The following is a 17143-nucleotide window of genomic DNA, read 5'->3' on the forward strand; positions in this document are numbered from 1 at the left end:
AAGGGAATTAACTCTGGGTATCTTTCTACACAATTTCGATATCATCAACTAATATTTTATTTTCTCTGTATAATTTATTCCATTCTCATATATTCATGGTGTATAACATCCACCAATCTTTTGTTTACTGTGTAGATGACATCACAGAATTACTTAATTTTTAAATACTTCTATATTTCTAGACCTACAGGACTTATTTGCTATTACTTTGGGGTAATTCCATTATAAATGCGGGACAGGCATGAAACCCACCATCTCAGATTTTCAACAAATTTCAACCAGAAAAAGCACAAAATTTCAGGTCCCAACTCCCAATGCTTCAAAAGTTATGCTGATTTGAAATTTGGCCCAAATCATCCACTTTTAGACTAGCAGCAACTATCTTGAATTTCAATACTGCAACAAATAATGTAGTAATAACTTTCAATTCACATGGACTATTTTTATGAAAATTTGAACCTGACCATTTTTTGGGGTGCAGAATCGAAATTTGAAGAGAAAAGAGTGTATTTCTCAAGGTAAAGTGCTTGTTTTCTTGAATCAAAATGAAAACACTTCACCATATTCCCCCGACACTGTTGTGTACTCAAAGCCAAATTCCCATAAGTGCCCAAATCCAACAGCTTTAAAACGTTTTGCACATAAACTGAACATAATCTTTTACTTGTGTGTGAAAAATCTCAATGGTACTCTCAAGACATGAAAAGTTACAAACCACAAAGTCGAGCCATTCATTTGATATTTTCCAACCACAATCATAGGAAACACAATGGTCAGAGGAAATTGTCACTTTCTGTTTTCTTCTTCAAATTTTGTTCTCACAATGGTCATATCAGTACAGCTGATTCTGGTGGTGGTGGTTCGAGTTGTGTTATTGTCAGTTAATTATGTGTAAACATACATCCTGGTCAACATAATGTTTCTCTGTTATGAAGAGGGAAGCCACATTTGTGATTTTAATGACTTTTCTTCAACTTGTCTATGTTTTGATCATCAGGGTATTGATACAACTGAACTCATCACTGTGTCACTGTCTGTTCAAGAATTTCTCGACCTTCTGACAGAGAAAAATTGACAAAATCATCTCACACATTGCTCATGCCCAGTCAACTTACTTGAAATACCTCAAAGAAACGATAGGGCCAAATGAGGCCATAGTTTTGGCAGACTTCACTGAAAATAGTTCATATGTTGTGCAAGACAAAATCCAGAGATAGCACTGGAATAAGACCTAGTGCTCACTTCATCCTGTGGTTGTCTATTTTTCACAATCAAACTATGCTTCACAATTCTTCCATTTGCATCATTTCTGATGATCTTAATCATGATGTTGGTTTTGTTTACAAGGTTCTGAAGGAGACAACAAATTACATTCAATTGAAGTCATTCATTATTTTTCAGATGGTTGTGCTGCTCAATATAAGAATTGCAAGCATTTCCTCAATCTTTGTCATCATCTCATAGATTTTTCAATCAGTTGTGTGTAGAACTTTTTGCCACCAGCCATCGTAAGTCACCCTGTGATGGAATAGGAGGGACTGTGAAAAGATTGACAGCAAGAGCCAGCCTGCAGCAATCAACTGCTTCACAAACTCTGTGCGAAACTGAATTCTGTGAAAGTTCAATTCAAGGAATCACATTTGTCTACATTCCTTCAGCAGCAATAGACTTCACCTGAAATGAACTGGCTGAAAGATTTGCTTTAGCAAAAACTATTCCAGGCAGCAGAAGTTACCACTAGTTTCCTCTAACTTCAGACCAACCAATCAAGATGAAATGGGTATCAGATGAGAGTAATGCTCTTGAGTTTGACTTTCAGGGCAAACACATTCAATACAAACTTAATACAGATGATATCAAACTCTCTCAATACCTTCTCTGCAGATATGATGAACAACACTGGGTTGGCATTGTTGTCCAGATAGATTGGGAAGCAAATAATGTGAAGGTGAAATTTATGCATCCATACCTTCCAAATCATTCATTCATCTCTGGTCAACAAGAGATGATTTATGCTGGGTACCACTGACACACATGGTTGTCAGAATTGAGCCTCCTCAACTGTCATCACTGCCTGAGTGACAGTACCATCTGACAAAAAATTACATCAAAATGATCAAGGATATGCTTTCCATTTGAATGTTTGTCATGTTGTTGTTTGTAAAAGGATTGCTGAGCCTTCTTTCAATTGAGTTTGAATTGAGACAAGGAAGCACAATCATTTCATTCTTCAAGTTTGACACTATTTTTCAACCCCTACTCTAGAAAGCAAGAGACATGTTCATGACTCACTTGAAGACACACTTTGATGAAATTTTTGAAGAAAGGACACATTTCTGTCAAATTCTCCCTGTCTCCCAAAAAAGACAGATTTTGTTTTTCATAAAAAGGGAAATTTTCCAAATTCCTTTGCTGCTATATTGTTACCCCAAATTAAAAAATTTGCTCTTTTTCAACCTGGTGAACACACATTTTTACTGACAAATGTGAATCCTTTTTAGAATTTGACTTTTCGTGGCTTGTTTCGGATGCATGTTGACTTTTTAAAGAAATAATTTTATCCATTGTGCGCATTTCATAGATATGATGAGTGTTTGAGAATACAGTGCACTTCAGAACTTTGTTCAACAGATCATGAAAACTGGCAAGTTTTAAATTTCCATTGATTGTACATAAATTTCAAGATCTAGTGCTCACCACAAAATGCTTTCATACTGCCTGAAAGTGAAAGTTGTTGCAATACTAGGCTGAAGATTTCAGACTAACTTTCAAGGCGCTGAATTGAAATAGCCAAGTGATGAGAAACTATTGAATCAAACAAACCCACTAATTTTCTTTCCTCGTGACTTTGTTTCACAAACAGCTGATCTGAAAATTTGTCTGATATGTGTGACTGAAAATTGTTTAAAACAAAAGAAGCTCCATATCTAGTGTAGTTTTCTTTTGACAGCCATTTTGCTGAAGGTGAATAGACCAAAATATGGCAAAAATTCAAGCTCCTTTCAATGTTGCACCAACATGTTTTAGAAAATAATGGCTGCTCAGAAGTAACTGATGACAATATTTCTGAAAGAACAACACCATACAAAGCAAAATGTTTGAAAAAGACAACATGCAAACTTTACTGATACAAAGTACATGACATTATGTACCGAGTTTTATCATGGTATAAACATTCCTGGAACTTGATTGTCTTTAACTGACAGGTCAAATGCAATCAATTTTCTGACACATTTGCTTTTGAGAAACATTCAATAATGATGCTTCTGAGATGAATGATAATAACTTTTGATGTCTTGAGAGTACCATTGAGATTTTCACACACAAGTAAAAGATTATGTTTAGTTTATGAGCAAAAAGTTTCAAAGCTGTAGGATTTGGGCACTTCTGAGAATCTGGCTTTGAGCACACAGCAGTGTCAGGGGAAAAACAGTGAAGTGTTTTCATTTTTTTGATTCAAGAAAACAAACACTTAGCCATGAGAAATACACTTTTTTCTCTTCAAATTTTAAACCAGCACCCCAAAAAAATAGTCAGGTACAAATTTTCAGAAAAATAGTCCATGTGGATTGAAACTTATTACTACATTATTTGTTACAGCATTGAAATTCGAGATGGGCACTGCAAGCCTAAAAATAGGTGATTTGAGCCAAATTTCAAATCAGCATAACTTTTGAAGCATTGGGAGTTGGGGCTTGAAATTTTGCACTTTTTCTGTTTTTAATGATAGGAAGAACAGGTCAAAATTTGTTGAAAATCTGAGATGGTGGATTTCAAAATACCTTTTTTTTGTCCCTGGTTTACATGGAATCACCCTCTGGTAAGTTTACAGTAAAGTAAACCTCATTGATGATGTCAAAATGAGGTAGAAACATGTTAGAAATTGTTTCCTGCACTTGCCAGGAAAATGAAAAAAAAAAAAAAGATATTAGTCATCTACTAATGTTTTTCTCACATATATTCTACTTTGTCTTTTGTATATAAAATAGTTTCATCAATAATTAGAGCCAGATGACTATAATACTTGAGGTAAAGGAGGTGCTTGTGTAATGTGTACATCTGGTAGTGGTGTTCAGAAGGCAATAAGTTGGAAGTAAGATGTTGCTTAGAACCTAGGTCATCTCTGATCTAGCAAGCCCTACGATCAAAGTTGTTTCATAACAACCATTTAGTTTCTTTTCTGTATTTTTTTTTTTTCGTATAATGTAATATATTTTTACCAGTTTCAGCTTTAGTGTGTTGCCTTTTACTTTCTCTAAGATTAGATTAGATTTTTTATAAGATTTAGGATTAGATTAGATTTTCTGGGATTTAAGATTAGATTTTTGCAATGTGTCCTCCTTATTTTCAAAACAGTATAGTATGAATTAAAGGAAAGTCTGCTGCTTTTCCGAACAGATTGAGTAACTACATAACAGCTTGCTTGCTCATTGGCTTAGTGGCAAACAGAAGCGATGGAGTAAAAGTGAAGTAGGCAGGTTAAAGTGAAAAAGAGGTCAAGTAAATTAGGCCAGGGAATAGGGGGGGGGCAACTTATGAGTGATGGGCAGCTGCAAGTAGAGTAAATGTTATAGTAATTCAAGAAGTCCTTCCCAGTTAAAGTTGGTACAAAGAGAGTGGGCAAGACTGGAAAGTTGTGTTGAACTTGACAATTCCAATTAAGACTACAATGAAAAACATGGTGTAAAAAAACAAAACAGTATTTTGTACTTGAGCCACATTCTGAACACACATACACATATAATAGTCTTTTATACAGACACAAGGCCTTAAATTCAGGCGAAGATATGTTCAATTAAACCAGCCCACAGTACTTCACTGTTACTATGAAGACCAGAAGGATGAAAGGCAAAGACAGCCATGGCAGGATTTGAGCTCAGAACTGATATCTCTCAAGAATATATTCTACACTGAAAGATCACAGTACCTGTTAGTTAGCATAACCCCTCTGCCTGTCCTGTGTATCAAATGTGACACACAGGACATATTTATCTGACGTCCATGCATCATATACAAGACATTTCCATTGTTTTGTTTTGTTTTCAACCAACAGAGTAACTTGCTACTTACTAAAGGAAAACTTCATACTGTTAAGAACATATGAAATAACGGCTAAGTCTGAAAACAAGCACAGACGTTCAGGGCAAAGAGTTAAAAGTTTCCTGTAGCTGAGGTTATGAAAGGAGTTGAGTTTTGTGAAGTTCTATGGGCAAGTTACAGTAAATCGATTACAATATGTGAGTTGCTAAACAGACTACAGTGATCTGTCTGGAGGCCATGGTCAAACTAGCTAGCATGACAGTGGGCAGAAAACTGCCAGATTAAAACATATGTAATTAGTTATAAGGAAAAATAGATTATGATTATTCATGCCGTTTTAAGTCCTAACTCAGCACTTCTCCAACTGACTTACATGAAAAGTGTCCTAATTGTGACCATCCCATCTTTTCGTATATCTGGAACTATATTTGTCTGGTGTATCTTTTACAACGGTAGTGTGAGAATTGATGGAAATTTGATTGTTATTTCTAGCAGGTTGAGTGATGGCATTACAGATTCCTACATTGGCTCGTGACTCGAGGTGTTAAAATGAGGGTCAATCATGTAAATAATGGAGTAAATGAATACTGAAGCGTATGTATGTATGTATGTAATTTTTTTTTAATATTACACTTGTCTTGTGAGATGTGCGTAATAGCAACAAAAAATATATATCGAAGGAAAATGAAAAGGGCACAGATTTGATAGAGAGATGTAGCAAGAATGTGAAAAATAGAATATTTTGGAAAAAAAAAATTTCATCGAAAGAAACATCCAATTCCTTGCCCTTTCCATTCTCCGTGAGGTAGTGATAGCTATTCCGAAAGTCTGCCAACCAGAGATCACACCCACCTCGTGAGACGAGTGTAATAGTACAAGTTTAATGACATTCTTGATATGAAACTGTACAAATAAATCCTTGAAAAGGGAAATCATATGCAACTAACTAGGTGTGGGTTCCAACTGAAGATGAAGGATATCAAGTCGGAAATATTGTTGTATGAATGTTTCTATAGACACACAAACTCCGCGTAAGACATATACACCCACTCACATTAGACGAGGGAAAATATGCAAGCACTTCATTTTGTGCCAGATAACCGAAGCCGCAAACAAGAAAGTGATGCTGATGAAATACCGAGTAACTACAAAGTTCTAGATTTTATAGACGGGCCCCAATTCTTTGGATAGTATTGATATATATTTTAAGTCACTTATTTTGAGAAATTTTAATCTCCATAAGGGTGGAGTGTCGGAAATGAAATTTTGGGGCGTGTAGAAATGATGAACAATAAATTCTATCGTAACATGATGCTGGTAAATATTGCGGCAGTTGAAACGTGTAAGGAACAAGAAGGGAGAGAGCATAGAGGAATGACAGAGGGCAAAAATGAGGGAATAGGGGCGATGGGGAATACAAGAAATAGTAGACAAAAAACAGTAAAAAATCGGTTCAAAATAACTTATTTCTTCTTAAAAAATCACAAAATAAGTATATACTAGTCATGACAGGAGTCAGTGGTCTCGCTTAAATTTAATTTGTAATAGTATTGTTTGGTTGAAGGAGTGGTGCATGTAAGTTGGTCGAACAATATGTATGGCCAAACCTTGTACTATTTAGTCATGTTTTTTGTTTTATATTACAAAGATAGAATGGAATTTCCCGACGTCACGATGTGATCAAATTTGGAACAGATGACATATCTTTGGTGGACATCAACTATTCTGACAAAAAGTTTTAACGAGAAATCGTTTGCAAGCTTAACAAAAGATGAGAAATAAATAAATCCATAGATAGGCAGATAGACAAAATATTGATAAACAAGAACTTTTTAACAATAATGACAATAGACACTCTCTATAATGAAAGCTATAGTGTAATAATTAATTAGCGAGCACATGACAGACAGAAGGAACTTTCGACAGGATTCAACTTAATACAAAATCTAATTAAAACATCCGCGTAGGATGAAAAATCTCATTACAGTAAATCATTATATGTCACCTTTGATAACAGGAAGTAATAAATATTACAATTATATTATATTGTTGTCATCCCTAAAAAGTATTCCAGCCATGACCATCCCATTTTAAAGAATACGTAGGACTTCGTTATCAATGAGGCCTTCTGTAATTCACATAAACGTAGGGTGTGATTTGAAGGAAATATGGCTGCTATTTCTAGCATGTCGAATGATTACGTAGTGCAAGGATGGGCAACCTTTTCCCAGAAGCGGGCCGCATGAATCATAGCTTGTCATCAGGCGGGCCGCACTTGTAATAAAAATAAAAAAACTGAAAATAATTTATATTTTAGGTGTGCCATTCAGAAAGTCCCGCGGGTCACAGATTGCCAATGACTGACGCAGAGACTTCCTCGTTGGCTTACGAGGTCTGCTTCGTCGTGTTTATTAAATTTTAGTTTATGTATCAACGTGAAAGACTAAAAAAAAGAGAAATAATTGAAAAGGGTTTAAAAAAAAGAAAAAAAACAATAACTGACAAGAAAGGATTACAGAGAAAGAAGACGGAAGCAGGGAGTAAATATGTTTAAAATAACAGATGTTGAATCCATTTGTCGATCCACTTTGTCAATTAATAAAACCGGAACAATGACCGCAGTCGCCACAGAGTCTGACCAACGTCATCATCTTCACTCCTTCATTCCTCTCTTCCTCATCATTTAAAATTTTTCATCGGTTGACATTCTGGGAGTTCTCTCCCTTGTTCCCTACGACAATAAATTTTCATTAATGACTCTTTTTTCCCCCCCTCTTTTTTATCATTAGGGCAATAAATTCGATTAATTAAAAATTATTTTCAACTCGAAATCCCAAGTACGGGTCGTCGGCATTTACTGAAATACTAAATACTCCCCGCACAAACAACGGAACAGATTTGTCACTAGACTTGCTGGTAATAACAGCCAAATTTCCACAAAATATATTAAAAAAAAAAACGGTTGGGGAGAATGACAGATTGGTCAATGTAGTCCTAGTTATACAAAAAAAAACCAATAGAGTCAAGGCTGTAATGTCTTTCATCATAGGTCCGCTCAATTGAGTGACCTGAAGTCAAACAACTACATACATACATACATATATATACATACATATACATATATATACATGTACATTCATATATATACATATACATACATATAGATATACATACATATATATACGTACATATATATACGTACATATATATACATACATATATATACATACATATATATAACATACATATACATACATATATATATATACATATATATACATACATATATATACATATATACATATATACATACATATATATACATACATATATATACATACATATATACATACATATATATACATACATACATATACATATATATACATACATACATATATATACATACATACATATACATACATACATATACATACATATATATACATACATACATATATATACATACATACATATATATACATACATACATATATATACATACATACATATATATACATACATACATATATATACATACATATATATACATACATATATATACATACATACATACATATATACATACATATGTATGTATGTATATATACATAATAAGAGTATAAGGGAAAGAAAGAGAAGGAAGTGATTCTGCTGTGCAATCTGCAAAGATATAAATGAGAAAACATACACTTGAAAGCAAACTGTATATAATTAGAATACTTACCAGATAGAATACCCGGCGTGTCTATGATACTTATACTTTCCAAGACAGGGTTTTTCAACATAGAACACTGGAATCTATTTAGAAAAGCGTTACCGAATTTCGACAAAGGTCGGAACTGCTTCTTGGTGTCAACGACCAAAGCATTGCCTGGTATAATGCCTTCGTTGTCGTTGACCATGACAGCAATGAACCTGTCGGTAGTTGGTTCGGGACCGATACGGATTCCGGGGAAATCTTGCTCCAAGAGGTAACGGATGAAAGTTGTTTTGCCAGTGGAATACTGACCAATTAGTAGAATCATCGGTCGAGCATCGAAGTCGGAATCGTCGAGCATTGGCGAGTGGAAGTCGTGGAACCGGTAATATTCTTCCAGTGGTAACAACTTATTCTTGTAAAGTTGTTTCAAACCTTCCACCACCGAATCGTAAGCCTCCGGTTCCTTCCTGTGTTTGTCATCGCCTGTCATCCAACGAAGCATGATGACGACTTTTTTGTTTTATAATAATAATATCCAACCGTTTTCCAACAAACAGACACACACACACACACAAAAAAAAACGGTAATAGAGAAATAAAGATTTGATCAAGAAGAGAAGAAAAATATAAATGTAGAGTAATGTATTAGTATCCTTCGAGTTGTTCAATATTTCTTCCTTTCCTCTGTCGTTCGCCGCTGTATAACGATACAGAATACAGAATATATACTAAACTTTCACTTATCAAAGTCGGTTCTCCGAAAAATACACCAAAAGCGGCAAATAAATCACAGAAACACTTTTTCATTCAAACCCCTAAAAACTCAGGCTTAGATGTGTATCATCAAATGGATAGACGTATTAATGAAATAATTATAGGAGGATGAGTAGTTTCCATATTACAAGGAACACTAAATGATCGCCACAAAATGACGACTTCACACCTCACAAAAGAAATGTCTTCAGAGAAACCACGGCCGCCCCAAATGGCACTTTGTCTCTCGAATTGTCAGCGTGTCTTTAATGTCCGATGCGCATGCGCACTGTGTGTGTAGCGTAAGAGTGTCAGACTATGGAAGGCACGAAGCGCAAGTAAATAAGTTCTCTTTACTTTCATGGTTTCGTTTTTTTCACTTGCTTCAGTCACTGGACTGCTGCTGTTACGCTGGAACAGCACTTTGGGGGGTTTTAGCTGAACGAATAGCCCCCACCTCGTACTTATTATTATTTTTTTTTTGAACCAGGTGCTTATTCTATCGGTCTCTTTTTGCCAAAACACTAAGTGTTGGAAATATATATATATATATATATATATATATATATATACTAGCAGTATTGCCCGGCGTTGCTCGGGTTTGTAAGGGAAATAACTATATAAGCATTTTTAGAGAGTTACTTCCTATAGATGCCAATTCGGGCTTTCTTAGCCATTTCTGTTTTGGTGTCTTCAAGCCATGAAGTCGTTGTTCTAAAAGAACGCTGGTCTCCTTGACAACGCATTACGACGTTGATTTCTTTACACTCCCTTCCCCAAGCTTCACGAGGGAGGGAAGGGGGAGAAGCAAACAGGTGCAGCTGTGAGCGTGGACGCCAACTCCGCCGCCATCGACACACGAAAAATTATGCATTAAAATGGAATAAAAAAATGATGTTAAATTATTTTTAAAATCGTAGACTCATCGTAGACGCGCGCTAATACCCAGAAGGGATCGATATGAATCACGACTATAAGATACCCGGTTTTGGTTAAACTGCACCACAAAATGTGGGAGGAGTTAGGAATCTAAATCGAAGGGGACAGACACTCACACAACTACAGTTTTATATATAAAGATATATATATATATAGATAGATAGATATAGATATAGATATATATATTTATTTTATTTTATTTTATTTTATTTCATTTTATCTAGTTTCAGCTCACGAGCTGTGGCCATGCTGGGGCACCGCCTTTATATATCTGTAATTGTCACATATTACATTTACAGATAAATTCCTCTATTTATATAATATCGAGGTCTCTTTCATTTTTTTGTTGTCTTACCATTTTTATCAACATATATATATATATATATATTCTCACTTTTTGATTTTATTGTACACACACACACACACACATACACACACATGAGTAAGCACACAAATGCAAAACAAGGTGGTAAAAATAGGACTCGAATACCAAAGGTAGAGTAATATTCTTTTTATTAAAGCCCAAAAAATCTCCACGGTTTGTGAAGATTTTCTCAGCTTCGATAAAAGTATATATATATATATATATATGTATGTATATGTATATGATCATCATCATCAACATCATTTAATGTCTATTTTCCATGCTGGCATGGGTTTGAAGGTTTGACAGGTGCTAGCCAATCAGAGAGCTGTTCGGGCACCAATTGTCAGTTTTGGCATGGTTTCTCCAGCTGGATGCCCTTCCTAACACCAACCACTTTACAGAGTGCTCCACAGGGTGCTTTTATGCGGCACTGGCACACGTGCACTTCAGCTGGCACTGAAACTAGGACCACCTCACACATCACTGGCATGAGTGCATTCTATGTGGGATCTGAAAGACAAAGACCTCTCAGCTGGGATATGTGGGGGCATGGCTATAAAGGACATGCCAGTGTAGTGACGCTTCTGTGTAAGTTTCAGCGCATATGCGCAGAATTGGATTACTTCTGGTTGGCCACCGGAAGTTTTCCTCATGCGCATGTGCAGGAACTGGAACCTAAAAGCCTGACCGCTGAATCGGTCCTTTTCTGGCTTGAACAGCTTGACTTTCTCTCAGGGAACAACCCTACACTCAGAGAACCTCACCCCAATGAAGCAGGAGTGAACTGAAGAATCATCTTGACTCGCACGAGAAAGCATCACAACCAGTCCTGCGGATTCGGCTGCCGGTTTCCCTACTAGAGATACACGTGCACTAGTTCTTACCTGTAACCGCAGAATAAACCACCACTTACTGTGATCGAAGACCACCTGACTTTGTCTCTGTTTATTCAACTTAAATTGTATGTGACAGGATCAGATCGGACACCCCTCCAGTGTTCCTGAACTCTCATCCTGTTACACCTGTATGCATGTATGGCTGCACTTTTACTTATCTTGACGTGTCATCTCAAGTACAGCTAATCGCCACAAGTATCAGTCCCTTGTCATGTAAAAGCACCCAGTACATTCTGAAGTGGCTGGCGTCAGGAAGGGCATCCAGCCATAGAAACCAAGCCAAAGCTGACATTAGAGCTTGGTGCAGTATTCTTGCTCATTAGCAGCTCCTGTCGTTAGCATCCAACCCATGCCAACAAGGTGCTGGAAAAGGTGCACTAAATATTGCCATCATATTGATCCAGTGTAAGTTATAACTTTTGTCTGTCACCTGTGCTTCAAACCATGCAGATCTGCAGCAGCATTAAATGCTCATCTGAGAGGTCATGGATGAAAAGTCGGAAATGCCTTTAGCAATGCAGATGCACAGAGACATGGCACCCATCTGTGAAGATGGAGCAATCACTGCACATGCATGTACAAATGCATGCATGTATATTTGTATATACAGGGTTTCACCTCTCGTATTCATCTCCCTACCAACCTCAATTTCATCATCATCCTATGCCTCTGTTTCATTATCTTCAGTCTTCATTACATTGTCATATTTCTTTACTATCCACAAGGGGTTACACACAGAGGGGACAAACAGGGACAGACAAATGGATTAAGTTGATTATATCAACCCCAGTGTGTAACTGGTACTTATTTAATCGACCCTGAAAGGATGAAAGGCAAAGTCAACCTTAGCGGAATTTGAACTCAGAATGTAGTGGCAGACGAAATACTGCTAAGCATTTCGCCTGGCGTTTTAATGTTTCTGCCAGTTCGCTGCCTTCATTACATTGTCATCCATCTCAGTTTTGTCCTTATCTATTTTAATTTCACCATCAACTTATTTGTTGTCAATGTAGAATGGAGTAAATTTTTTTTATGAACTGACATTGATATCAATGATTATTAGTCACAGAACTGTAAATCAATGTAAGCATTAAAAAGTTGTGCAAAAGTTTACAAGTTTTGTAAAATAAAAATTGCTGCGCCTTATGTTTCTGTAAATATACATACATTTAATACATTAAATGTAACACACACACATACACACACATGGTAATATTGATACCAACATAAAAGTGGGTGTTTTGTTAGAATACAAAATACTGCATTGTGTACCATGAGAGAACCTCTCATCATCATCATCATCATCGTTTAACGTCTGCTTTCAATGCTAACATGGGTTGGACGATTTGACTGAGGACTGTTGAACCAGATGGCTGCACCAGGCTCCAATCTTGACCTGGCAGAGTTTCTACAGCTGGATGCCCTTCCTAACGCCAACCACTCCAAGAGACTAGTCAGTACTTTTACATGCCACTGGCATGGGTCCAGTCAGGCGGTACTGGCAACGACTTCGCTCGAATGTTTTTTTCCCGTGCCATTGGCACAGGTGCCAGTAAGGCGACACTGGTAACACTGGTTATATATAAGTTCTTATATGGGTGCATATAAGAACTCATGCCTATATCACTAGTGTCTACTACCATTACAGATGTCTACCATTGACAAAGCCAAGGAGAGCCAATATCACATGACCTGGTAGTTCCAGTGGTGGTAGCAAATGACTATTTCCCACTAGCGACATGAGTACTTACATGCACCGCAAGTCTACATGAAGAGTTCTTTCATTGTAAATAATGCAGTATCTTGCGCTCTGTCACAACATCCACATTTAAGTGCAACTTGGTTGAAGGTTTTACCCATGTAGATGGATGAAGCATGTGTATGTATGTAAGTATGTTTACACACATACATAGTCAGGCAGACAGGCTGACAGACTAGCAGACAAGCAGGCAGGCAGGCAGGCAGACAGACAGATACAGCATGTAAAAGACAGAAAAAAAACGTCATTTCAACTTTTTATTCTTTATTTCTAATGTATTTCGTCTGCTCTTACGTTCTGAGTTCAAATTCTGCCAAGGTTGACTTTGCCTTTCATCCTTTCGGGATCAATAAATTAAGTACCAGTTGCATACTAGGCTCAATCTAATCCACTGCCCCTGCTCCCAAAAAATTTCAGGCCTTGTGCCTATATTAGAAAAGATTCTTCATTTCTAATTCTTAGTTGCTGCTGCTGCTGCTGATGATGATGATGATGATGATGATGAAGGTGAGATACTTATTCCATTTTACATATAAGGCGGCTAAATGTCTAGAGAGAATACTGAACAACTCCATGGAGGAGGTAAGCTTTTTGCAGTTTTGGTTCTCAGATGTAGTCACTGCACATGACTTTCTTTTTATCTGAAAAGCATGAATGTGACACAATTTCATTCTGTTATCGGTAAATCTGTTGTTTGGTATCTATACAAAAGAAGATAAAAAAGATCATTATTGAGACAATATGGTGCGTATGAAGAAAGAGAGAGAGAAACCAAATAAAATCCTCTGTGTATATAGGAATGTTTGTGCATGAGGGGGCTGAGAAATAAACAAAGATAGAAAAGCCCTCCCCTTACATACATACATGCATATAGACATAAATATATACATGCATATGTACATACATACATACATACATACATACATACATACATACATACATACATACATACATACATACATACATATGATATATGTGTACCAATGTGACAGATGTACTCTGAATTCACATCCAAGAATTGAAACCTCAGATACACACATGTACATATGCATACATATATAACATATTCATACATTGTATATAGATACACGAGCATACACACACACACACACATGTCTGAGTGTGTCATCACCATCATCAGTATCATCATCATCATCATCATCATCATCATCATCATCATCATCATCATTATCACCAACACCACCACCATCATCATCATCGTATTTAAAGTCTATTTTCCATGGTGGCATGGGTTGGGTGGCTTGACGGGATGTACCAGCACCAATGATTTTTACATGTATATATATATATTATATATATATATATTATATATATATATATATTGAAATGGATAAATGAATTATCTTGTTACGGATTATTCAAAAGATAACCGATACCTGGGTAGCAAAAATCACAACAGAAAATTCACGGTTGAGGTTACGACCATGGGGTCTCAAACCCGTGCCTTAGTGCGGAAATTTGAAGTTTATATATTTAGTGTAGGAAGAAATGGAGCTGAACGAAGATTTAACAAAATTCCTTTTTATTATTTTCTACATATGTTTCAAAGACTTTGAAACATATGTAGAAAATAATAAAAAGGAATTTTGTTAAATCTTCGTTCAGCTCCATTTCTTCCTACACTAACTATATATATATATATATATATATATTCCATGTGTGGCTGTGTGTTAAGAAGTTTGCTTTCCGACCACATGTTTCCAGGTTTAGTTTCATTGTGTGGTACCTTGGGTCTTCTGTTATAGTCTCAGGTTGATCAAAGCCTCGTGAGTGGATTCGGCAGATGAAAACTGAAAGAAGCCTGTTGTATATAGATATTGTTGTGCAAGAGTACAATGCCCCCTCATGAGAATGGACTGGACCACTATATATAAATAGTAGTGGTCTGAGTAAGTGAGATAGTTTGGGTTAGTTCCACAGTTCGTGTGTTGGTAGTTCAAAGCTGGAGTTCAAAGTTTACAACAGTTTGAGTTTGCGTGTTGGATTGTTGGTCCTTAAAAAATTGTTGTTACTGCTGTTTGTTTCGATTCGTGGCCAATGCCAGCATCGCCTCGACTGGCTTCCGTGCCTGTGGCATGTAAAAAGCACCATCCGAATCGTGGCCGAAGCCAGTGCCGCCTCGACTGGCTTCCATGCCGGTGGCTCGTAAAATGCACCAATCCGACCATAGCCGTTGCCAGCCTCGCCTGGCACCTGTGCAGGTGGCATGTAAAAAGCACCCACTGCACTCACGGAGTGGTTGGCGTTAGGAAGGACATCCAGCCATAGAAACACTGCCATATCAGACTGGAGCCTGGTGCAGCCTTCTGGCTTCCCAGATCCCCGGTCGAACCGTCCAACCCATGCTAGCATGGAGAACGGACGTTAAACGATGATAACGATGATGATGACTGTTGCGATGTATTTGTTTATCCATAAGGATATAACACATATATATCTATGTTCATGTGTGTGTGTGTTTGTGTTTGTTCCCCACCACCATTTGATGACTGATATTGATTTCTTTACATCCCTGTAATTTAGCGGTTTGGCAAAAGGAGACTGATATAATAAGTACCAGGCTTAAAAAGAGGATAAGTACTGGGTTGATTTTTCCAACTGAACCCTGCTAAATTTATTCTAAAGCCCTTTGATTCCAGGCCTTGCTTCCACACCCGAAATATCTTCTCTAATTCTACTATAGATTCAGCTAAAGAACAAGGTCATCAGCATAGAGAACCTCCTATGGACACCATCTGATAATTGGAAAAGAGTTAACTGTATCATGATGAATGTCAAAATGCTGACATCATAACTGCTGTTCAATGCTCTGTGAACACTGTAAATGCTGTGACATGGACACCATGAAAATCAAGTTCCCCAAAACTATGATGTTCTTTGAGTGCATCATCAAGGAAGATGATGTCATGCCGACCCATATCTTTGAACAGGGCTTTAGGCTCAATTGAGACAGTTATTTGAAGCTGCTGGAGATTGTGGTGAAACCCTGGTGAGAGAGGGTTACAACTAGAAGGTCATATATGTAGCGGCAGGATTTGGCTCCTTGTCATGCCTTTGGATAGAGCCAGAAGTGCTTGTCAGAGAATTTCTACAACTTAACCACCCCACTTTAAGGTCTCCTAATTCCTCCAATTGAAATACCATGGATTACTATGCATGATGAACAATTGAGAAATACACCGACCACTCAACCTGCAACACCAAAGCTGAGCTTGAAGCCAAGATTAAGGAGTTTTGCAAAGATTTTCCCAAGGACACAGTAAGGAATGCATGCACCAATTTCTGGAGCCATCTTGAGGTCATTGTGGAATTAGAAAAACTATTTTGAGTAAACTGTTACTTCCCAGCCAAAATCTATCTGATACTTTTTGATTTTTTAAAATATTTTTATTTTTAGATGGGACATTGCATTTTCTTTCCCTTTAAAGCAAACTATTAAATTTAGCCCAAACACCCTGCACAGAATATGAGAGCATAATGTTTAATTTCTAATTTTTAATTATTTCCGATTCTTTACCTTGAATTTTTGATATTTGATAGGATATATATATGCATTGAAATCAGTGATATTTTATAAACATCACTCAATGTAACAAATATATAAATATTTATCCTTTCCGATTAAAAAAAAAAGGAAAAAGAATCTTTAAACATATTTCAAGCTG

The 17143-nt window shown here is 36.7% G+C and overlaps 1 protein-coding gene and 1 long non-coding RNA gene across 5 annotated transcripts in view; one reads left to right on the forward strand and one right to left on the reverse strand.

Annotated features, from left to right (window-relative positions):
* LOC115215067 (EH domain-containing protein 3) overlaps positions 1-9769 on the reverse strand; it is a 100376-nt gene extending 90607 nt beyond the window's left edge. For all 4 annotated transcript variants that reach the window (XM_029784218.2, XM_036505631.1, XM_036505630.1 and 1 more), the window contains exon 1: positions 8768-9769. In XM_029784218.2, coding sequence (XP_029640078.1) covers positions 8768-9245 — 478 coding nt within the window. In that variant the 5' untranslated portion in view covers positions 9246-9769. The remainder of the gene's footprint in view (positions 1-8767) is intronic.
* Positions 310-6555, forward strand: LOC118764654. The gene is made up of 3 exons (XR_005000470.1): positions 310-706; positions 5595-5604; positions 6544-6555. It is a non-coding gene; the product is annotated as an uncharacterized LOC118764654 (long non-coding RNA).
* Positions 9770-17143: the final 7374 nt, after the last annotated feature.

This window comes from Octopus sinensis, linkage group LG8 (assembly GCF_006345805.1).
Source record: "Octopus sinensis linkage group LG8, ASM634580v1, whole genome shotgun sequence".
Lineage (NCBI taxonomy): Eukaryota > Metazoa > Mollusca > Cephalopoda > Octopoda > Octopodidae > Octopus > Octopus sinensis.